We start from the raw sequence: 26,335 nt of genomic DNA, 5'->3' as shown, positions 1-26,335 counted from the left end.
TAGTTTATTAGTAACAAGTGGTAATCAAAGCAAAGTGCAAAGAAAGATATTTATGGAAAAAAAGGAAAAATAATTGCACCCTCATAAACATAACTATGTTGTTAAGATGCCCTGAGTAAACATTTAAATCTGACTGTATCCTTAGATACACATATTTGCTGCCAACTCAGAATAAAAAATAGCATATAAGGGTGATAGGCTAGGATCCCACATACTTGTGAACTATACAGAAGAACATATATGCTTTGATTAGGTATATACACTGATTAGCTACAACATTAAAACCACCTGCCTAATATCCTGTAGGTTCCCCTTGTACTGCCAAAACAGCTCTGATGCATTGATGCATGGATACCAGAAACACTGAACATGTTATATGGTATCTGGTACCAAGACATTAGCAGCAGATCCTTTAAGTCCTGGAAGTGGTGAGCTGGGGCCTCCATGGATCGGATTTGTTGTTCCACCACATCCCATCTCGTATTGAGATCTGGGGAATTTGGAGGCCTATGCTTTGTCATAGAAAAGAGACATGTGTCAATCAACTTCAGCCTTTCTCACATTTGATTTTTGCTGTTAAACCAAAAGAAGGTAAAAAAAAAAAACCCAGTCTGAAGTGCTTCCAATTGTACAACAAACTAGGGAAAAATCCTTTTTGACACCAGAATGGCATTCCGATATCTCCTTTGATCAAGAAGCTATTAACCCACTAATGAAAATGTATATCCATGTATATTATGTTATTGCAAGTATTTATCCAATTGGTGTTTAAACATCTATATAGACTCTGATAAAACCACTACTTCAGGCAGATAATTCTACATCTTTATTGTTCTTAATGTAAAAAAACTTTCCTTTGCCTTAGACTAAATCTCCTTTTTTTCCAGTCTAAATGTGTGACCTCGTGTCCCATGTATAGCCCTATGTATGAATAGATTTGCAGACAATGGTTTGTAAATATATTTGAATAAATCTATCATACCCCCTCAGAGGTGCTATTTTTTTCAAACTAAAGAGATTTAAATTTGTTAACCTCTATTCACAACTAAAATGCTCTATTCCTTTCATCAATTTTGTAGCCCGCCTCTGCCCTTTTTCTAGTGCCATAATATCATACCATTTCTGAACAATTTTTGCAGCAGTTATCCTGCTGAAAGAGGCCATGATGGAGTGTAAGTGGTGTGCAAGAATCTCCATGTAGCTAGTACATGTCAAAGTGAAATCCACATGAATGCCAGGACCTAAGGTTTCCAGGTAGAACATGACCAGAGCTTAGCATGCCTCTACTGGCCTACCTTCTTCACATAGTGCCTCCTTCTGTCATCTTTTTACCAGGTAAATTATACACCTGCACTGAGCCATCCACCTGATCAAAGAGAAAACATTAATTCATGAGACCAGGCAACCTTCTTGCATTTCTCTATGGTCCAGTTCTGTTGCTTACATCCTCATTGAAGATGCCTTTGGTGGTGGACAGAGGTCATCATGGGTACTCGGACTGGTCTACATCTACACAGCCCCATACGTAGCAAACTGTGATGCACTGTGTGTTTTGACATTTTTATATCATGGCCATTACAGAAGCTCTTTTCCGTGATTGGACCAGATGTGCTAGTCTTCACTTCACACGTGCATCAATGAGCCTTAGGCACCCATGACTTTGATGCTGGTTAACTGATTGTCCTCCTTTGCACAATTTTTGGTGGGTACTAACCACCTCATACCAAGAACACCACAATACTTGCCATTTTGGAGATGCTCTAGTCCAGTCATTTAGCCATCAAAACTTAACCCTTGTCAGAGTAACTCGGATCTTTTCACTTGCCCATCTTTCCTGCTTCCAGCACAGGAAATTCACTGTTCACTTGTTGCCTAATCCTACCCTTTGACGGGTGCCCTTGTAACAGTATAATCATTATTATTCACTTCAACTGGCAGTTGTTTTAATGTTGTGGCTTATCAGTGTACATGATGTTATTATGTTAGAGCTCTCTTTTTATTTTATTTATGCTTTGCAATTCTCTAGTATTCATTAGAATCCTAGGAGTTTTATTACATGAAATCTGTTCATGTAAAATAGCGTGCTAAGTAGTGTTCCACTATGTGATTATCCTTTTGACCAAATTCTGTTTCAGTTCCAGTGACATCCTACGTCTGCCCTAAGGAATCCTCCTGCCATACATCAATATCCCATGAAAAAACTATGGTTCCATATCTTGTAAAGACTAGTAATCAACACTTTCGTAATGCTGCCATGTCTCATGTTTTATCAGTTACTGTACAACATGGTGAATAAAATAATCTCAAGAGATAACTTCATTATTATTTCACAAAGGCCCTCTTGCCTAATAAATTTGACAAAAATCATATCACACACAAATATATGAATATATATACAATTTATACATTCATTATCCTTATTTAGAAATACATCTATTATACGTATCTAACTGTTAGTTATATGAGTTCAGTTATGCAGATGTAAAAATAATTGATGACCATATTATTAGTATTAGAAAATACTATGATTATTAATTATTTTACAGTTACTATTCTAAGAAAATTAATTATATTTCAATCAGTATGAAAAATGTGACCGCTGTCTAAAATACTTTGTAGAATAAAAGCTATACTGCCTCTCTTGGCAAACTCATTAATTTGTTTGAATTCTTCTACCACCTGTACACTTGTAACACCCAGATATATATCTCTCCTGCTGTCCTACAACATTTCACCATTTGCCTATCTTCCATCTCACTTTCTGAAACTCAATCTCTCTAAAACTGAGCTCCTTGTCTTCCCTCCTCCTAATACCGATCCTCCTCTTTCATGCTCCTTTCAAGTTAGTGGTACACACATTATCCCATCTTTGCAAGCATGCTGTCTTGGCATTATATTTGAATCTGGCCTCACTTTTGAGCCTCAAATCCAGTGTGTCTGCAAATCCTGTCGATTCCACCTTAAAAACGCTGCTTGCATCCACCCTTTTCTTACACAAGATACTGCTAAGGAGCTTTTCCATGCTCTAGTAATATCTCACATGGATTATTGTAACCCTCTCCTAACTGGTCTTTCCAGAAGCCACACTACCCCTCTACAGTCTGTAATGAATGCTGCAGCTAGACTGATTTTCCTCTCCAGTCACTCCTCTCACACCTCACCCATCTGTCAGTCATTACATTAGCTTTCCGCATCCTATAGGAGTAAATTCAAAGTACTAATCTGCACCTATAAAGCACTAAGCAATTCTAACCCCTCTTATATCTCTTCACTGATCCACAAGTATGCCCCTTCTCGGTCTCTCCGCTCTGTCCATGATCTTTTCCTGCCCGATGCTCGCACCCATATGAACCACTTACGCTTGCAGGACTTCTCGCGGGTGGCTCCTTTCCTTTTGAATAGCCTGCCTACCACTATTAGACTCTCCCATAGTATTCAATCATTTAAAAAGTGACTTAAAACCCATCTATTCATGTAATTGATGTGGGGCCTCCCAGAGTAACCTCTACCTCACATAATTGTCCCTTGCTCTCTCCTAAGGGCAGTACTCTACTCTCTCCTCCAGTTCTGCCTCACTTCCACCTTGTGTGTTTGCTATCTCCTGTTCTATTGTGTTTTATACCCCACCTCCTCTAGACTGTAAGTTAGTTTGAGCAGGGTCCTCTTCATCCTATTTTTCTGTAATTTTTTGTCATTGTCTCATTTATTGTTAAATCTCCTCCTCCTATAATATTGTAAAGTGTAACGGAATTTGTTTGCGCTATATAAATGCCAATAATAATAATAATAATAATAATAATAATAATATGCACAAAATGGAGTTGGGGTGCAGAGGAACACACACAAAAAAAATCACAGTTCAGGGTGGTGAAAACATGCAATTTCGCCTTACATTCTATGTAGTCTAGGTAGGCTTCTGAAGTTTTTTATTTCAGTGAAATTTACTTTTTATTTATTTCTCTAAATTTGTAATAATAATTTGCTGACTTTTTCAATAATTCTTCCTGGCGTATCTTGAAGTATATTTTCCCAGAACATATTATTAATCTTTTATATATTGAAAAAAATATTTTAAGGTTGTTAAGATTTATATACATAAAAAAAAAAAAAACAACAGGTGAAAAGCTAATACGTAAAATGTTTATTTCATTTAGTTTAAGCAAGGATAGAGGTGTGAATAACTATAATAGCTTCCTGCTTATATTTATTGATGTAACCTTCATCTCTATCCTAATTGCCAGAAAAGTCTAAGCTATATCCTAACATTCTTAATGCTTTATTTTTCAGGGGAGACAATGCCATTAGCCACATCTAATCACATTCTACTGAGATTTAGCACAACAAATGGTACACCTGCCAGGGGATTTCATTTTGTTTACCAAGGTAATTGAGTGCCATTCTTTGTAAGGTTATGAACATTTTGGTTGGTGTTGTTTAATATGTTTAAATTATTTTTTTATTAATAAAAACATAGATGTCCATGTTCGATATTTCAAGAATACTAAAGATACACTATTCATATAATAACACAGAATCATTTTCAATCTGCTTATCATTGCAACTGTAAATTGTGCTAGTTGATTGAGTAGCAAAAAATGTATATTATATCATGTGTTCAATTTGTTGGCTGGCTACCTACCCCAAAAAAAGGAGTCAAGTGGCTCATCTGTATTCTAAATAGTCTGTCCTGACTGCAGAGCATCATAATATAGTATAGATTGCACAGAACACCACTCTGGCACTGATGTACACACAATGCTCTAATGTTTCTAATAAAATCTGCCTGGTGCTCAGCCCTGATACCAAGTATGGAATGATTATCACAAGTATACATTTCTAATAAAAACATGAAATAGAAGTTTGGATGCTAGTACATTCATAGTCAACAAAAGTGTGGATGATTGTATTGAAAGCAATATAATTTTGTTACAAATGCAAAATATATCTACATGGCATAATCTTGGTGACTAATTAATTCATTCATTTATTATGGAATGAACTTAGTTACTCATTCTTCTATATTAATATTATTTATATAAAAAGAAATATGCAAAACATCTCTATACACATTTGTTTGCAATGTATATAAACAATGTAATAATTGATGTGGGGCCCCGCAAAGCTGAGTATGTAGACTGAAACCAGAGGTAAGGAGCCAATGTTTTAACAACATTGATTTTTTTTTACCTAACTTAGGCTTTCATTGCATAACTTTTTAGATAAGACTTTAAAATGAGTTTATATTTTTAGATACACTTTTAAAATGATTTAATTTTTTGAAAAATATTATATTATTTTGATATTTTTAGATATATATATATATATATATATATATATATTAATATTTTAATAATTTGAAAAAAATCCTGTTTAAGGTTTATTCAAAATGGCTTATTCAAAAATATTAAGTCTTTGTGGCAGAAATGCCTCTGCCACATGTCCTTGGAGGGGCTTGCTTGCCATATTTGGTTAGGGAACCGTACAGGCGCATGAACCAGAGACCATGCAGGAACTTGTTATGCCTAATTGACAGTTTGTAACAGTTTCCACTGCAGTGTTCTAAGTGTTCATCTGGGTGGCCGCTGTTCACATGAACGATCACGAGGTGCAGCCATCTTGTTCCCGCGAACGCAGGCAGCGGTGTTTGGTCGTCGAGATCATGGAACTGTTTTCAGACACTGAAACTCCCGAACACCGCTGGACTTCCAGGATCGCCTGCGTTCGGTTCTATACAACTTAGAAGGGTGCTGTGCGGTGGAAACGTTCCCACGAACAAGGTGAAAAAGCTCCAGGGTGAGAACATTTACTATGTTTGGTAGTTTTTTTCGGTTTTTACACTACCAAACTAGACCGACCACAAGCCCTGATTCTCTGGAACTGTTTTGGGCATGGGACCATGCGTGCGGTCGGTCAAATTATGATTTCCAGGAAATTCCCAAACCCCTGAACCAATCTGGGTGATTTTTAGATATGTTGGTCATCCAGATCGAGGCTATCAGGGTGTGTAACTTTTGTGGGGGGGTTGTGTGTTTAAAGGTATTTTTGGTGTTTTGTAAAATTGTTTGTTTTCTGTGCCTGGAAATAACTGAGTTTTACAGTGATTGACTTAATTATCTCCCAGGCACAGGGGAGGGATTATCTTGTTTTGTATAGAAGTATCCTGAACCTGAGAGCCAATGTAATCGTGTATAGTGTTTTTACTGTAGTCTACTCTTAGGTCCAGTGGGGAGTGCCCCTTGCATGGGGACCAGCATATAAGTCCAGTTGTGGCTGCCAATGAAAGTCCAGTTTACACTCAACACAGAGCCTCATCTCATGCTTGCAGGGGGAAAGCTATACCAGCTATAATCCCTGCTCTTGGGATTGTTCTTTGGATTGCTATAATAACTAGCTCTTGTAAGAGCTACACTGCTATACCTGCTATACTGTCTTGGAGGAGAGGTCTTCTCACTGGGAACTGGATCCAGGAATTTGGTCCAGGGTGAGAAGGGATGGCTAGACCCCAGCCAAGCTGCGGCGGCTAAGGGGCTACGGTGCTTATGGTGTCTGGTGTGGTGCTTATGGTACTCGGCAACAGCTAAGAAGCAGCAATTGGCGGAGGCACCCAATTGGGGTGCCAGGCGGTCCGTCACAGTCTTAATATTTTAAAACCCATGCATAGAATTGCTTGTATCTATATAAAATGGAAATTTATCATATTTAAAATTTATATATCTGTTTCAAATTCAAATATCTGTTTCATGTTCCAAGACGATATTATTATTTTTTGCCACACCAATACATTTTCTACTATGTCCACCATGAGTTAGGCCCATTAATCTATTTTAACAATTACAATGGGCATATTCATTATAAAATGAAAATATGTATGGTTATCGAATGCATGTACTCAAACTATGTTATTTCTTTTCTCCACACAAATATGTTCCCTACCATATCCACACTCAACCAATGATGTGTGTGTTGTTACATATTTTGAGTAGGCATCTCTGATAAGAAGAGTACAATATGACAAAAAGAACATAATAGAAAACAGAAAAAAAGAGATGCAAAAATACATTTTGTAATATGTCTTAGGCAACCCAATGGATGAAGTAAGTCCACTGCTGCCTGTGGGTTCTGACTACCAGGAGGTGAGCCTTCGACAAAAACTAACTCATAAGAAAGCTGCCGTTTGGGTGACACAACCACCCGTTATACTTAAATAAATGTTAAATAAATTGAGGCAGCAGTAAATATGCAGGAAACAAGCTGTTGATTACGAGTTTAACATGATGGATAGCCTTGCCATAATGTCAACCATGGTTTCCAAGTGTTTTTATAGTGGATGTATCTATAGGTTATAGAATAGCTTGTTTCTTTCATAAGTCTTATAGGTTCGACTTTTTGAATCCATGTTCGTATTAAGAGATAGAGTTTTTTTTCCAGCAAGTAGTGATTTGTAACTTTGCTGCTGCTTTTAGGAGCTATGTTAGTGGTTTGGGTATTGGAAAAGGGTAAGGGAAGAACAGAGATTTGGGATTCCTAGAATTTTGGATTTCTAAAATTTTCCTTGTAATTGCAAATATTTTTTTCCAGAGCTCATGAATTATGCGGCATTTCCAGCAAATGTGTACCTTTAACTTGTGTGCATCTCCAGTCGGTTTCTGAAGTATTTAAAAAGAAGGTGTGTAACTGTTCTGGGGAATAATGATGATGAATAAAGATTATGATTAGGACAGAGTCTGCAATTTGGCTGTTTATTCTGATTTTGGTACTCAGTGTGGAGTACATAGCTCCCAATCACTTGAGCCGTTTAGCGCCAAAGCCCATAGCCCATAGAGTAGTGAATAGCAAGGACCAGTCAACCCTATCAAATCCTTTTTTAGCATCTATAAGCATCATGCCTTGGGCAGTACTCATCTTTGAGAGAGAGAGAGATCAAATTTAACAGTTTGGTAGCATTGTTTTTGGCCTCCCGTTCTGGTACAAATCCCACCTGGTCAGGGTGGACTAGTTCCGATAAGAGGGTGCGCAGGTGATTGACCAGGATTTTGGTGAATATATTCAAATCAATGTTGATTAGTGAGATCGGGCAGTAATTTCCACAAATGATTGTGTTTTTCCATGGTTTGGGTATCAATGTGAAATAGGCTTGTAAAGCTGACTTTAGGAGGGAATCTAAATTGGTAAGAGAGTTGAAGGCCTTTAAAAAGGCTCTGAGAGAATATGTATAACAATTTAGTAATAGTTGGCTGAGAAACCATCAACAAACAACTATTTTGAATCCATATTTTATGATGGGGGCATCATATACCTGAAGGACTTTATTTGGATTTGTATGTTTCACCTGAAATGTGAGAAATTGTTTGATTTCAGCTGTTGAGGGTGGTTAGTCTCCAAGGTTGCAAAAGGTGGAGTGAAAGTGATGAAAGGCTACCATTATGTCTGGAAGAATATGGTGTAATGCTCTTGCACGCAAACAACAATATTTGTCACCTTGGGAGCAATAGGAATGTTTATCGATCCATAACTTGCATTTAGTTAGAGCGTTGAGTAGTTGTTGTTCTCTTTTCTCTTTTCAGGCAATTTTTAGTAGAGATCAAAAGAGAAATTGTGTTAGTGGAGGTTTTCAAGATTTCTGATATCTTGGACAAGAGAAGCTATATAACCCCTTACATAGCTTCTTTTGTTTTGAGGCCAGGGCAATAAGGGCTCTCCTAATTACACATTTGTGAGCCTCCAAAGTTATAGTGGAGTGTATAGATGGTAGGAATTTTTACTGAAGTAATGTAAGAGATTTTTTAACTTGGGAAATCTGGGCTCTAAAGTAGTAGATCATTAAGTTTCCATTGAAAATATTTTAAGTGGGAGGGAGGGGCTCAGAGTGGCAAGAGACAGAGGCACATGGTCATACCAGGCAATTGGGCCGTAATCACAAGATTAGATTGAGTGTAAAAACCTGTGGGGTAAAAACTGGGATCCAATTGGAATATGTGCCTGTTAATGATTAATATGAGCAATCTTTTATATCAGGGTGTCTAGCATATCAGGATGATGAGCTAGCTGTCATTAGGATGAGCTTCATCTAAAAGAGCGTTTATTCTTTCCATTGCATAGAATTCATATGAGGGCATGTCAAATGTGGTGTTAAGGTTTGAGTCAAGAGAGGTATTAAGATCACCCCCTAAACATATTCAGTAAATAGTTTCACTGAACAGAGACTTTTTATAAATGTTTTGCACTGTTTCTTGTTTGGGAGTTATTAATTAGCTAAAGTAACCAAATTTTGGCTGATGAGGATTTTACCCATTACAAGTCTACCATCATCAGTCTCATGTGCTTTGTATGTAAAGGGTACATGAGCTGCAAAACATATGGCCAACTTTCGTGCCTTGGCACCTGTAAAGTTACTAAAGTATCCAGTAGGGTATTTATGATAACACAGCATAAGGGCTACATCTTTACAGAAATGGGTCTTCTGAATAAAGGCATTATGAGCCCTTAGTTTGAGAACTTCCACTAATGCTGACAAGCATTTCTCTGGAGAGCTAAGTACATATTTAGTATGACCCTACAAAGGGTAGCCATAATGGAAGATGAAGGGGCAATGTGTCCTCATGTCTGACACCCCAGTCAGCACCATAAAACAAAGTCAACTAATCTATATATAATGTAATAAACAAACCATCAGCATGATGAACATGTCATTTTATATGTAATGATAGCTGATTCTGTCAGTGTCTATCCCAATGTGGTGGAGCTCTCCCATTTTTGAACAATTGTGACATTGCTTGAGTGGTCATCATGACCTAGATGGGGGGGGGGGGGGCAGCTGGTATACAGCTGGAGAAAATGTTTTGTATGAGTTATACAATAGAACACTTAAATAGTAAGTACAAATAAACTGGTGGAATAAATTGTGGTATTGGTATGAGCCATTTTGCCTGAAACAATCTCATGGATAAAATTCAGATGAACCTAAATGCTACACAACAAAAAAAAATTGATTTGTTGTCAAAACCAAAACATATTGCAGAAGGATAACATGTAGAAAACATTTGAGTTCTTTGTGTAGAACTCAAATTGATGAAAAAGAACAAAATTGGCAGCTGACCTAACCATTTTGGAATTCATGTATTTTGTTTATAAACTTCTAATCTCAGTGAACCCTAAATAATATCTTCTGTGTGTATATGTGTTCATGTCCTATAAATATTTAATATGGGTATCACAGTATTATGGACTTTCATGATCTATTAAAATGTAAGTATGTAGTGCTTCCTTGCTATTATTATGTTCATTCTCTGCTGCTGTGTATACTCATTGAATGAGCACACCAACATGATCTGAAAAGTCAATCATGTTATTTATCACTCTCTAGTCCTGGATGATCTTATTTTCTGTTCACTTTCCACTGAGCTGATTTAAATTTTGTTTCACAGCAGTGTGAAACATTTACTAAAGAATGGAAAATAATTACCGGAGGAAATAGAATTCCTATTAAATGCTGGTTTAGAAATGAATCTAGTCGGCATTATGTTGAAAAACCAAAATGTAAAAACTAATTTTCACACTTCTCTTTTTAAACACAATTGTGTTTTTAAATAATAATGACACTTCATCAGAAGTCAGTACTCCTGGAATGAAAATGTATACCAGGATAAACAATGTTATGTGGTTCAATTACTTTTTCCAAGTTATGGTTTAAAAATGAAATTGAATAAATAAATTATAAAAACATTAAAAAGATAAGCCATTATGAAGGTTAAACATTTTATATCTTAGAATTTTTTTTCTGGGTGGTGCAGCAACTGATTTTTACAAAATGGTAACTATGGTCATCTATACACCAGCTGAAGAAGGTGAAATGTAGGAGTGCAGAATCTTGATTGTTTTCCCAGGGTTCAAACGGATAACTTTATATTGTGTGTAGTTGAGAAATTCCTTTTACATTATGTCACTCTGCATCTGATTGAAACACAATTTTAGTCTAGACTGCAATTTTAAGTCCCTATGGAAATTTGTATCTAAGCAAGATACTGTGAGAACCTTGAAGATAAAGATGCTTTATGAACCCAAACGTCTGCAAAAATTAGAATGCTTGCTTAGGAAAAGCTAAAAAAAAAATAAAAAAATGAACTTGCAGTCATTTTATTGATACATTAAGTATATAAGGGCATGGGTAAAATTTTCACACCAAAATATGTCCCTTGGTATGAGAACAATTTTTGCACCCTCTTTGTAAACTACAAGAGTGAAACAAGCTGATTTTCACCAATGATGCCAGTGTCAGTCAACATGCCATAAACTACAGATTCATGATTAAACACTATGTTATTAAACACAAATAAAATAAAATCCATTAAAGAGTGGGTTTCAAAAAAGTGCTGATTATAACTACCTACTTTGTAAGTAAGTAAGTAAACTCTACACTGACAAACTCCACATTTAACTATTAAAAAGTTTGAAATATTTGGCATTTTTGTGCAGCAGCTCTATACATGCACAGCTGGTGTTACCATTAAGTAGCACAGGGGACCATCCCATCTTAGCACACACCAGCTCGTAATTTGTAATGTTCTGGTGACCCGTGGGAGAGGGCGTAGAGAGCTCCCTCATCCAATCAATCACTCTCTGTAGAGTGGCCTAGTGGACTACTGTAGAGGATCTTCATCTTTTACCTGATCTGAGAGGAAGCTGGCATATGGTAGCAGTGAACAGCTATCTGTCGGACCAGCTACATGATAAACTAGGTGATCTACTGGGATCTGCGAAGCAATGCTGCAACAGTAGGTCAGATCTACATTTAAAAGAGGGGTGAAAGGAAATTATACCAGAGGGGAAGACGCACATAGGGAGAGGTGTAAAAGACACACACATTGGGTATAAAAGACACACAAAGTGTTGGTGTAAAATACATTAAAGAGGAATGTAGGACACACACACAAAGTGGCAAATGGTGGCATAAGAGACACCAGAGGGCGCATTAAAAACCACAAAAGGGGGGTACATTATGCAAAAGAGAAAAAAGTCACAACATGAGGGAAAGATACACAAAAGAACAAAAGGAAGACTAAGATGAGGAAATGGGGTTAAGAGACACCTAGGCGCAGATGCTTATTAGGGGGCAGAGAGATACATTTACACCCGTGTAGCCAAAGATCCTTGCATCGACCCTGTTATATATGATATATTGATATTTATTATATCAATTCCCAAAAGCAAATGCAGCATACCCCTGAAAACATTTTCACAAATGCATACTGTAAATATATATTGAAAGTCTAAAAACATGTTATACTCCACTACCTAAGCATTGAAAAGAAATAAATCAATGTTTAGTAGATATTCTTCAATTTAATTTCCATGGCTGTCCCATCATAGAATTTCCAAAGCAGCTCAATGAAGCCTTTGCAATGCAGGTGCTCTGAACAATTGCTGTCACTTGAGTTTAGCTCCACTGGGCTAAGTAATCAAAACGTAATACCAAGGGGAGTGTAACATGGTTAATTTGCCTGTAAGTAAGTACATGTAAGTTATATGGACTCCCTTTGACTTACATATGGTTCCCTGTTCTACAGTGGTAACATGAAAAGAAGTAGAAAGCTGTGAGTTCTGAGTCCCCTGGAACTTATCTATAGTTCATTCCCACTTTATTGACCCCAGCCTCATGAAAGCTTGTTGCCACTTTCCAATGCTTATTATGCATTGGACAGGCTATTGGACTATGAATGTACTATGCTGTGGAAATGTGTGGGCTGGGGTTTGTTCTAGCATACTCTGAGCTTGGGAGAAGCTAGACATAGACATGGGCCATGGTCATGCTGTATGTGTGAGCAGACAACCAATGAGAGAGGAAAGTACCATATTAGGAGTGAGGACATGATTTTTTAGGTATAGACTGAAGTTACTATATTACAATGTCTGTTCCCTTACACTTTAACAAAAATCAATTTATTTTGTCTTACAGACATAATATCTGACTTTAAATACAAACAATATCTTAAAATAATGTACAGTTGCATTGAAAATACATATTTTTATTATCATAGATTCAATTTCTATATATCTACTCGTGGATGTGCTGAGTTTCAAAGTGCAGTTTCTTATATGTTGATGCATAATAAAAGAAAATAATATTAAAATGAAACTTGGATTGATGCTTGGAAGTGAAATTGTTCTTAAAGGTAGCTGCCAATTCCTAATGTAATTTACAGAAATTTTTGCCATTAATATGGTCATATACCATCAGAAAGTAATTCTGCAATCATGGCCAAATTGCTTGAAAACCTTCACTGCAATTTGCAGACTCTTTCAATATCTCTGAAACATTAAAAGTGTTCTCCAAGTTTATAGCAAGCATAGTTACAGAAAATGAACATAAATTTATTTAAAATTATCATTTGTAGATGAAGATATCAAATGTATTTTTTAATATCTTCAATAGCTTGTTTTTACAAATGCATCATTAAAACTGAAAAATAATGTCTAAAAATGCTGTCATAAATCATTAAGTAATTGTTAATTGAGCAATACTTGCTGTCATCTGCATGTGACACATTTAAATATGAATACCAAATCATACCCATTAAACGATCAGACATGATTGTGTTTTCTTGCCATTGTCCATTGTTGAAAGCTTAACTTATTAAATCTCAGGAAAGGTTTGCACTGAAGAAATGATAAATCATTTAATGTCACACTTATTCATCATTATGTAATTGTTAAATACATAAGACACATTTCATAGAGAAAATCTCATGTTTTAAATACACTGAAATGCTTTTCTTTGAAAGATTCCAAAATGTGTGTCAGTTATCTTGACACATTTCTTAAAGGGAAACTGGAAATTTCACCATTGAATAAAATAATGAAAACTGCCTAAGTTTTGTTAACCTTATTCAATGTGATTATTTTTTCATTTTGTATTAAATTTGTCAAGTATAGAGCACAAGAAAACATAATGTTAAAACTAATTGAAAGCTACTCCCCTTTTGTCTAGGGATTGTTAAATACATGTAGAAAAATACAAAATGTATTATTGACTGGCTAACCATGGCTAAATATACCAATAGGTAACTTCTCCAACTCGAGGTTCCAACCTTGTCACTTATTGTTAATTGCCCACTGCTAGCTGTCCATCTGTGTGAGCTAATCATGTTTCTAAGCAGAGATGCCCAATCATAATTTTAGGCCCCAATATCACAAGGGTGGCAAAAAGATAGATCTCCATCAACCTCCCTCAATGCATTGACAGCTGGGTCTCAAGCATGCAGGAAGGTAGATTCCCTGGGGTTCAGTCTGCTAGCTAAAGTTTCAGTCTACTAGCTAGGGGCTGGGTTTCCCCAGGCATGGCTTCTCTTTTCTTCTACTCTTCTCTGATAGCTGGCTCCTGCATGGTATCATGTCTCTAATATCTGGGAGGAAGTGATATGCTCTCACTTCCTCCCAGGCTGCCAATAAGAAAGGGGCCACCCAGCAGGTATGTTTCAGCAGAGGCCTTTAACAGTGTGACTTGACACCTGCTGACACATGCCCTTAGTGTATGGCCCCGGTGCAGCCTCACCAATGGTAGTTACGCCATGGGGTAGCAGTTACTTCCCCCTAGTAAACACTATCACAGCAGTTATAGGGGTGAATAAAGCAACAGAGGTAAGTTAAACACTTGCTTGCCTCTGCTGAACTGACTTACCTCTACTGAAATTCCATATAAGCTTATTTGAACTCAGCATTTTCCTTAACAGTGCTGTACACTTGAATGTGCTATGCATGCAGCACTGCATATTTTAAATAATGTAATGTCTTGCCCTGTGTGCCCATCATGCCATGTAATAAAAAAAAAAAACTAAACTTGTGAGAAAACATTAGCACACACAACAACTTTTAACTAGTTATTTGGTTGTGCAGAAAGAGAAGTTAAATATATTATTGCTCTACATTTAACATATTGCTGGAAAACCAGAAGAAACAGCATTATTAAAATAATTAATTTCAATATGTCGTGGTTTATTTTGCCCTTTTCTGTAATAATGTTTTAGATATAACTTGATTTAATATTTTCCATTCATTTTCCATTGTTAGCTGTGCCACGCACAAGTGACACACAATGCAGCTCAGTTCCTGAACCCAGATATGGTAGAAGGATTGGCTCTGAATTTTCAGCTAGCTCTGTGGTTCGATTTGAATGCAACCCTGGATACCTGCTCCAAGGATCTAAGGCAATACGATGTCAAACTGTACCAAATGCTTTAGCACAATGGAATGATACCGTACCAATCTGCACAGGTAACTCAACATTATGCATTTTTATAAATCAACCAGAAAAATGACTGCTTAATCTATTTTATCAAAATGTTTATTTTTAATTACATTGAAAAAGTTATCCTATATCATCATTTATTGTTTATTGAAAATGAAAAGCAATTTGCTTCTAAATTCAAAAAAATTCAATATAATGCAAATATTGCACTGAAATAATCAGTATTTTTTTCAAAGATACAAATCATATGTTATATCTACATTAGGCCAGTATTTTAAAGTGAGGGGATACTATATATTTAATCTGTATAACATCAATCCTCATGGAGATTTAGAGGGCTTTGTTTTCAGGGTGCAAATTGCATTAAATTATTAACTTGTTGATGCCATGTGGATAAACAACTTTAAACCAACTTTAGTGCAAATTATCTTACTCTTCTTTTAAGCATGATAATATCCATAATATTTTGGGCACCGGTATAGTGTATATAGTCTACTACATAAATTGATTACTTTAATAAACAGCTTCATAAAAGTCACTGATACTGGAAGTTGGTAATTAATATGCATTGGGTCAAAGTTAGTATTGATTTCCGGAGCCACCAGCATAGATCTAGCTGCTGGGAAATTATAATATTTTAAAGAATGCATAAACGTGAAGCATTTTTTTCAGCACCCTCTATAAATAATAAAGTATTGGTAATAATGATAAAGTAATAGAAATAACTGACTTTGCCTACATGTGTGTGTCTTATTTTAAACAAAATTGAATCACATACAATAACACATAAGACTAATTTAGTATATAATCATGATTTTAAGAAGCTCCTAAATAGTAGTCCAATCTGATTGTCTCTCACTGTAAACTACTTGTAATGACCTACAAAGCTATGTTAGTAAATATAAAGATTGGTCAAACTCCTGGGTATAGTGTCTCACCCTCTGTCCCTCCCTACAGTGTGCTGATTATATACATATTTGTATATACAAACATAATCTGACACTCATGTTAACACTGCTTACTTGCCATGGTGTTATACTACTCCAGCCAATTGCATACAATCCAACAATGTAGAGCACTTAATAGGCTAGATCAGGGGTAGGCAACCTATGACACATGGTGCCTTTGCATGGCACTCAAGGCTGCTAGAGCCTATCAGGAGTCCTAGTGAAACCTCATACATCTGCTAATTCGAAAAGTTGGTTAAGGACAATCCTCAATTTAGGCATTGCAGCACTAGAGGAAGTGAGCTCAGATCACTTCCTCCCAGCACTTGTGAACGGGAATCCACGCTGTAGTACAGCAGACCACAGCTGCTATAGCAGCTCCTGTCCTTGAGCTGTACCTGGCCAGCCTGGTCCCCAGTGGAACCCAGTGATATCTAGCAATTGCTAGATATACACAGAGCTGCAGATTAACCCTCCCCAAATAAATACAAATACTATGAACAGCCCACACACAAACACAAAACACAATCCACACAAACTCAACACCACTGACAATCCACATACATGCACACAACCCCACATGCGGCATCTCACATGCAACTCCCCAAGCTGCCCCACACATACACACACTACCAAATACACAATGTGACATATCCATCCACACACAATTCCACAAGCAGCCTTAATACACACCCCACTTTCATAGGTACACAATACTTCAAACTACTTATGAACATATACAATATAATAGCTCAAATTCAATGATACAAAGCAGCTGCAGTATAAATAACACAAGCAGAATATGGCAACATGCACACCTCAAGTTGAAGAAATAGGACCGGCACGCTATATGACATCACAATCTTATTTTGGCACACTGCTGCTAAAAGGTTGCCTACCCTTTTGCTAGACACTATTTTTTTTGCTCCTGATGAAAGTCTAGGGATTGGACTAACATGTATGTATTTAATGTATTCAGCAATAAAAGCTTAAATAGCAACACATCCATCAAGTACTCCTCTCAATCATGGGATTTCAGGTGGACTGGACCTGTAACTTCAGTTTACAAAAAGTATTCATCACAAAAAAAAATTTTAAATTAAAAAAATGTAAATTCCGACACAGGAAGAAGCAAATGCTTTCTAGCAATGAGTATATTGAAAGTCAATTACACATTTCTTGTTTTGTAAGTGTTCAACAGACATGTCTAAATTGATTATGTATAAAACTAGCAAACTCAATACCATTCACATTAGATCCAAAAACAATCGGACATTGATTTTGTTAACACATTAGTGTACAATGTAGCCATGAAAATGTTATATACAGTATCTCAAAATAAAGAAAAGTAACTGAGCCTCAATTGGATATGTTGGATATTCTGTCAAGAAAGTGGAAAACAGTAGGATATAAAAATATTTATTAAATAAATAGCTTTAACTTAAAATTTGCAATATATTCCCCATTAAGGTCACCCTACATAATGTGTAAAATATAGATGATTCCCTTTCAAGTGAGCTTATCTTGAGCACAAGACAACATTTTCTAAATCATTATGTAGAGAAACACTATGTTATTTTGTTTATAAATTGTGATGAATCAATCTGTGAAGACATCTTGTTATTTCGATTATATATCTTGTTAGTTTGCACTCTGTAATTGCAACTTTAATTTTAATGATCCGCACACCTATTGTCACTGGCAAGTGAGTAAAGCAGTTTTCCCAGATTTTGCATAATATGCAATTTACAGAATAGCTATGGATTCTTGGTAGGGACATACAACAATATTCAAACAGCCTACATTAAATGTGAGACAGACTGGTCTATCCTTAATATAAGTGATTGATATGATGATAATTTCTGTAAATCAAATTAAAGTTCTAGAAAAGAATATAGAGCATATTCAATATCAGTTATGGATTAAAGCATTTTAATGGAAACCCATTCACTGCTTAAATATTGTATTTATGAAGAAAACTACACATCCAGTGAAGTTGTGAGGGCTGTGCATCAATAATGTTCCTCAACACAGAGCATTCTTTCAGCTTGTACTGAATTTTTAGTTTCAGTAGGTTGCATGAACCCAACATCCTGGTCTATATTTATACTCAGCTCTTCATATAAAAAGTTAGCTTGGTTTGATTAATCCTTCACCAAACCATTTTTATTTTAACTAATAAAAGGTAACCTTGCATCACTTACCTTAACCTCTGCCACCCTTCCCCTCCCCCTCGTTTTCTTATAGTGGTGAGTTTTACAATGCTGAAACACCCACCTAGAGAGCACCCACACTTTTCCTGGTCTCTTTATTGGTTTGCCTTGCTTAAGGCAAATCTCCTCCATGATGCTACAATGCTGGTTTAATGCATAGTAGAGAGTAGAAATACCACATTTGGGAGTTCTCTTCTACTCTCTTCACCTCTTTATCAATCAATTCATCGGACAGAGATCAATGCTGAAATTGATTGACAAGTGGGAGAAAAATATTTATATAAATATTTAAATAGGTTATTCTGCCAATCTATTCATTTGCTAGCAACACTGCTAACATAATGTATAGGTGACATTTGATGCTCTATCAAAAATAGCAGAAGTTGTTCTGCCTTTTAAAAATACCCCTATTTATTTATTTGTAGTTTTCCCATTGCTTTATTTGTTTTTATATATTGCTGTGAAACCTTTTGTGGTATTCTGTTGTTTTTATAGTTTCATCTCCTTTGAATAATGTATTTATTTATTTTTAGTACCATGTAGTGGAAACTTTACAGAGAGGAGAGGTACCATATTGTCACCTGGTTTTCCTGAACCATATGGTAATAGCTTGAACTGTGTTTGGAAGATTATTGTGACTGAAGGATCAGGCATTCAGGTAAGTAAATAGTATAACTGATGATGCAGAAAAACGTATGAATGAAATATATATATGAATGGAATGTAAGAAATTAATGCTCATATATTTGTGTTAAATAACTCTCATAGAACTATTCACTGAATGCATTTGCTTCTGTTTTCTCCTTTCATGTCCTAATTTCACACCCGCACACATAGAGCACTTTTTAAGTTAGTTCACCTTGACATTCCCTTCTTCCATTCTGTTGACTTTCCTTTTATAGTTGGGTGTGTGGCATGAATATTCTCTCTATCTGTTAAGTTACATGTATTCTTCTAACAGACAGTAGTCCCAAATACGTGTGGAAACACTCATTTTCAATAGGGATAAGTCATGTAACGCAATAATAGTCAAATATACCCTAGGGCATATAAGACAAAAATGGTCCCTCAAAAAAGATCAGTAATGAAAAAAAAATATTGCTATGTATTCAAACTAAAATATAAAAGAGGTAAACTCTTGAAACACACATTAGAAATCCAGCAGGCTGGATGCTGAATATGAGGAAAAACAGATAAATATTGCACAGAGGTACTCCTAGAACCAAGCTTAAGGCAGGATTATTGTAGAGTGTTACTTATTTTTTTTCTTTACCAGGGCCTTATTGTAGGTAACCTTTAATTCCAAAAAGAGCTTAAACAAATGTCTCAAAGATCAAACTAAATCAATTAAACTAAATTTAAGAGACAACTCTTCTGGTAATATCCAAAAAGAAATGACTTAAGCATTAAAATATGTATGCATTATTTATTTATTCAACTTATTTGTATGTGTTTGTTTTAATGCATTATCTATATTTATAATATTTATAAGGCGTTAACAAATTTCACAGTGCTGTACAATAGATGCACTAATACACAAATATTTGCAACAAGATGAGTTGGACACACAGGAACAGAGAGAGTTGAGGCCCCTGCTCAAACAAACTTACATTAAGGAGAAAGTAGGGGACAGTGGCACAAGAGGTAAAGGTAGGATGTATTTCATGTATAGGAAAAAATAGGTTACAAGAATAGTTTAAAGTGAAGGGTTAGTTTTTGGATGACAAAGCTGTCTGAGAGGACGCCTGGTGGGTTACTAAGATACAGGGAGGAACAGCTATAAACAGTTTAATTGATATGCTTTCCTAGAGAATAGAGCAGATCTTCAGCAGGCCATAGGGGTCTGGATGAGACATACTTGTGTATTAGTGAGGTAGATAGCGGCATCACTTTGTAAGTAAGCATTAGAATTTGAGTCCTAAATCATATGGGAATTCAATGTAAGGACTGACAAAGTGGGGAGGCATGAGAGGTGTGGGTGGACAGGAAAATTCATGTAGTGGGGCTAGCTGGGAGCGCATAAGAACACTGAGAAGTGGATTGTAGCAGTTAAGGTAAGAGCTCTATATAATGCATTACAAAAAATAGTGTCTTGTTTAACACACTCACTCCATTTAAGTCTGGCCACTTTTACGCACAGTAATATGCATTTCTGTAATTATTTCCTTGACCTGTCTTTCCCTGTTAGAGTTTGACCTTCACTTGTGAGTTAGGATTATACTATAATTGCATAAGGCTTGCATTAGTATGGAAGCAGCTGAATGTGAGTGACAACCTTAAGCTGACAATACAAAATGAAAGTATAGACAGTAGCATATGCACTAAATGTGTAGGTAGAGTTAGAATATGCCCCTGGAAGAATAGAACAGCTGCTCCCAACACAGTCACACAAATAAAAGAAGAAACATGGTAGATGGGTATTGTGAATAGTGAGGTTATCAGGAAGAAGTAAAACAAAGTGTCAAGTATGAAATGGAACAGTTAACTTGCACACGGGGCTAATGGAGATGGGGCCACTGAAGATAGTCCATCATTCAACATGAACTTGTTCAGAAGAAATGCTGGAAAACAGTCTAATTATAAATCAAAAGGATTTTGGATCTAGGACAACCAAAGATGCCATCACACTGAAAGGTCCTAGTATATATCTAATCAAAACCACATTGCACATAATATGTTCATTGTAAAAAATGCCTAGCACTGTCATTTTGAATATTGTACATTTGCCTTCATGATATAGTTTAGACAGGCCTGTCAACTTGTCTGCAACCTGCTTGTTTAATATGCTTCAATAACAGGGTTACAATTTACCTGAATAGTGTGACTTGGGAAGTATTATAATCCGTCATTTATGATTGTCTCAATCAGATGAGATTGATATTATTCACCAGTCCATGATGACAGTTACAAGAAGCACAGCAATCATTATAATTCATAACATTTACTAGGGTACTATGACAACATAATGGAAACGTGATAAATACTATTTGTAACATGTATCATATAAGACAATTTTAACACGAAACTACAATATACAAGACACATATTTAAAATCTCACACTAGTGTGGTAGCTGTTTTATTTTATATTGTTTTATTCACTTGTTTGTAAGTGCCTAAATTGCACAGAGTCTGTTGGCCTTTTTGATTGTTTTACAAATTTCTGCTTCTCGACTTTGTTATTATGAAACACTGTCTTTGAAATATGAAAGATGGAATATAAATATAAATATAAAGATGGAAGCCACCTCATGTTATATCCCTCTGCTTTACTTAAAACCTTTCTTTTCAACTAAGTTGGCATGTTTTTGGTTTTTTTTTACCCAATTTCGCAGTAACAGGATCTTTTCCCCTCCACCAGATATGTACCTGTGTGTAAACGTTTACCTCTTCGAAGACAAACTCTTGTCCCGCAATATCTATAGTGGTTTGCAATCATGAATCTGCTGTTGTCGTTTCCTTAACATGTGAATACCGGTAACCTTGTCTATCAGCAGAAACTCTTTATTTAATATCCAATTGCTGAAAAGTAAAATAAAACCATATATATATATATATATATATATATATATATATATATATATATATATATATATATATATATATATATATATATATATATATATACGGTTTTAACCCCTTAAGGACCAAACTTCTGGAATAAAAGGGAATCATGACGTGTCACACACGTCATGTGTCCTTAAGGGGTTAATAGAGCTGGATATTTAGTCTGTTCATTTCAATTCACTGGTATATTTAGACATTATACAGTATTTACAGAAATATAAAGCATATAGAAGTGGTGTAGTAAGAAGGCAAAATTTTGGTTTCCATGGTGCACTGGCAGGTTGTGTAAAGTAAAATACAGTGGAGTGTAACAGGAAGAACAATAAATAGGTAATGTTTCCATGAGAATTATGTTCTAAAGGATATTTTAAAGGACTGGAAACTAGGGGAATTTGATGGTGAATAACAGGCATCCTGTAAAAATGATGTAGAGTATGGAGTCAGTAATACTGAAGAGAGATTTATGAAATACTTTATTTCCAAACCATACACACATCCCAACATACAATGAGAGATAATTTCATTTTTAAACAAAATATCTAAAAGAATGAGCCATTATATATCTACTTTGCTGCATTTTATCATGTTCATTGTATGCTTAGTGTGAATAGTTTTAGATTTTGTATTATAGAAAGAATCTGCTTAAAGGGACACTTGTCAGTAAAAGCAAAACATTCAAGAAACCACTGTGGTACTCCGCAGATGTGGCCAAAATAGTAAAAAAACAAAAAGTTAGCATTTAGTAATTATAAAAAAAACAGAGTGAGAAAACAGCATGATCTATAAGACTAGGCTAAGCAAGTTATAAGAGCTTCCAAATCACACACAGAAGAGAAAATAGGACAATCAGTAAAAAAAGAGGACACAACATTTTTTAGATACATAAATGAAAAAAGGAAAGTAAAACAAGGATTAGTTAGATTAAAAACAAAAGAAGGAAGGTATGTAGAAGAGGATAAAGGTCTAGCTGACTGCCTCAATGAATATTTCTGTTCAGTGTTTACAGATGAAAATGAAGGAAAGGGGCCTCAGGAAAAAGGACAAATGAGTCATTTGCTACATGTGAGTTTACTGAGGAAGAGGTTCTATTTCAACTGGCCAAAGTAAAGACAAATAAGTCAATGGGACCTGATGGAATACACCCAAAGTTATTAAAAGAGCTTAGAGGTGTACTAGCAAAACATTTAACAGATTTATTTAACCAATCATTGTTAACAGGAGTAGTCCTAGAAGATTGGAAGTTAGCAAATGTTGTGCCCATTCACAAGAAAGGCAGTAGGGAGGAGTCGGGCAACTATAGGCCAGTAAGCCTTACTTCAGTAGTGGGGAAAGTAATGGAAACCATGTTAAAGGATAGTATTGTTGAATATCTAAAAACACATGGATTTCAAGATCAGAGACTACATGGGTTTACTTCAGGGAGATCATGCCAAACTAATCTTTTGATTTTTTTTGATTGGGTAACTAAAATAATAGATTAGGGTGGTGCAGTAGACAGGCCTACCTAGATTTCAGTAAGGCTTTTTACACTGTTGCACATAGAAGGCTTATCAATAAACTGCAATCTTTAAGTTTGGATTCCAATATTGTTGAATGGGTAAGGCAGTGGCTGAGTGACAGGCAACAGAGGGTTGTAGTCAATGAAGAATATTCGAAGCATGGACTTGTCACTAGTGGGGCACCTCATGGATCTGTATTTGGACCCATTCTCTGTAATATTTTATTAGTGATATTGCAGAAGGTCTTGATGGTAAAGTATGTATTTTTGCTGATGATATTAAGATATGTAACAGGGTTGATGTTCCAGGAGGGATAAGCCAAATGGCTAATGATTTAGGTAAACTTGAAAAATGGTCAGAGTTGTGGCAACTGACATTTAATGCATCTTGGACGTAAAAACCCATGGGCAGAGTACAGAAGATAGAGTCCTAACCTCAACATCTGAGGAAAGGGATTTAGGGGTGATTATTTCTGATTACTTAAAGGTAGGCAGACAATGTAATAGAGAAGCAGGAAATGCTAGCAGAATGCTTGGTTTTATAGGGAGAGGTATTAGCAGTAGAAAGAGGGAAGTGTTCATGCCATTGTACAGAACACTGGTGAGACCTCACTTGGAGTATTGTAAGCAGTACTGGAGACCGTATCTCCAGAAGGATATTGATACTATAGAGAGAGTTCAGAGAAGGGCTACTAAACTGGTTCATGGATTGCAGGATACCACTGGCAAGGAAAGGTTAAACGAACTTAACCTGTATTGCTTGGAGGAAAGACAAGACGGGGGGATATGATAGAAACATTTAAATACATTAAGGAAATCAACACAGTAAAGGAGGGGACTATATTTAAAAGAAGAAAAACTACCACAACAAGAGGACATAGTCTTAAATTAGAGGGGCAAAGGTTTAAAAATGATATTCAGAAGTATTACTTTACTGAGAGGGTAGTGAATGCATGGAATAGCCTTCCAGCTGAAGTGGTAGAGGTTACCACAGTAAATGAGTTTAAGCATGCATGGGATATGAATAAGGCTATCCTAGATATAAGAGACTAATGAAAGTATTTTTTTGACATTTGGCAGACTAGATGGGTTAGAATGGTTGTTATCTGCCATCACATTCTATGTTTCTAATTTTCTAGAGAAACCCCATAGGAAAACATTGAGGCAATGCATTCTATGGAGAAGACCTAGTGCCTAACTATAAGATAATCCCAACTATAAGATAAGGTCAGGGACTAATGAAAGTATTTTAAAAAATTGGGCAGACTAGATGGGTTTTTATCTGCCATCACATTCTATGTTTCTATGTTTCACTATATGCACCAAAACAACTTCAGTTTAATGAAACTGTTTTGGTGTATACATCATGCCCATAAAGCTCTTGTCACACCTCCCTCCTTGTGACTTGCACAGCCTTCCTAAACACTTCTTGTAAAAAGAGATCTAACATTTAAAGTTCCTTTATTGCACATTCTGTTTAATTTAAATTGTCATATATCCTGCTCTGTTAATATTCCGATAGAGCGTGCAGGAGTCTCCTGTATATGATAAAAGGTAAATTTACAGAGCAGGATGAGAAAACTTCTAATGAAAGCTAACATCTGATTTAAAATTAAATATTTCAGTCATGCAGGCTATGTGAGTCACAGCCAGGGGAGGTATAGCTAGTGCTGTATGGACACAAATAAAAGTGATTTAACTTTTAAATGGCAGTGGATTGAGTTGTGAGACTGCATGGGCATGGTCTTTAACCCCTTAAGGACACATGACATGTGTGACATGTCATGATTCCCTTTTATTCCAGAAGTTTGGTCCTTAAGGGGTTAAACCAAAATTACTCAATTAAGCTTAAGTTGTTTTGATGCTTATGGTATATACCATATTAAATCAATTTCTCAAGATTTGTGGGTTCTACTGTGAACTTATCTGTTTATTGAGTAGTTATGACCAGAACTGTGGCTTGGGTATAAACTACTAAATCCATTCATCGTTGCTTCACTAAGGTTTATAAGATCATGTCTATCCAAATATGCCAGATTTAGAAGCTCTTTGATTGGTATTGTCTCTTTCAAGTCAAGGAGGAGTCTACCTGCTGCCGGCACTACACAATATTTATGTTATGCTTTTAAACATCAGGGACATTACCTCCCGATAATGTTTCTTTAAGCTTGTATCATTTAAAGTTCTCTAATTTTTAGTTTTAGTAACGTCTATTTTTATTTATTTCAATTATTTGAGCCATCGTCAATCACTTTCCTCCGAAATTAAATATAGACATTATTATTTAAATTTACATATTCTTCCGCACATATTAACCATTATGAGTTATCACTAATGTAGTGCAGTTAATAGATATGATTCTTTATTTAGATCACTTCTTTTCTTCAGAATTAACTTTATGTCTTTTGTATGAAAAGTTGTCCAGGTGCAACTTAAACAACTACGTAATTATTTTTATTATGTAACCTGAAAGTCTCCTAAATAGCAAATGCCTTACTATATAAGTTACTTTTTTTTAATTAATTTTTTTGTTACAGATACAAGTTTTAAGTTTTGCAACGGAGCATAATTGGGATTCACTTGAGATATATGATGGTTCTGATATGACGGCACCAAGACTTGGAAGTTTTTCTGGTAAATATTCTTTTTTTTTATGTATCAATACAGCCTGATTGTCAAAAAGTGAGTTTTCTGACATCCAATTGTTAAACTCTTTTTCAGTAACAGGTCATTAAACCAAAATCTTACTTGAAACTTTGCCATGCCTTTCTATTAAACAAAAATAAGAGTAGTAGTAAGAACTTTGAAGATGGAACAAAACAGGCAGAAGAGTGAGATTGGAGACATATAGGAAACATTTTTTTGGTGTGG

The 26,335-nt window shown here is 35.7% G+C and overlaps 1 protein-coding gene across 1 annotated transcript in view; it reads left to right on the top strand.

Moving 5' to 3' along the window:
- The window catches only part of CSMD1 (CUB and Sushi multiple domains 1), a 1,854,468-nt gene that overhangs the window by 1,575,587 nt on the left and 252,546 nt on the right, over positions 1–26,335 (top strand). Inside the window, exons 33-36 of the mRNA XM_063441118.1 lie at positions 4,288–4,383; positions 15,064–15,267; positions 18,935–19,059; positions 26,002–26,098. Of these exons, the coding sequence (XP_063297188.1) occupies positions 4,288–4,383; positions 15,064–15,267; positions 18,935–19,059; positions 26,002–26,098 (522 nt within the window). The remainder of the gene's footprint in view (positions 1–4,287; positions 4,384–15,063; positions 15,268–18,934; positions 19,060–26,001; positions 26,099–26,335) is intronic.

Source organism: Pelobates fuscus, chromosome 2 (assembly GCF_036172605.1).
Source record: "Pelobates fuscus isolate aPelFus1 chromosome 2, aPelFus1.pri, whole genome shotgun sequence".
Classification (NCBI taxonomy): Eukaryota; Metazoa; Chordata; class Amphibia; order Anura; family Pelobatidae; genus Pelobates; species Pelobates fuscus.
This window is presented reverse-complemented; position numbering and strand designations above follow the sequence as displayed.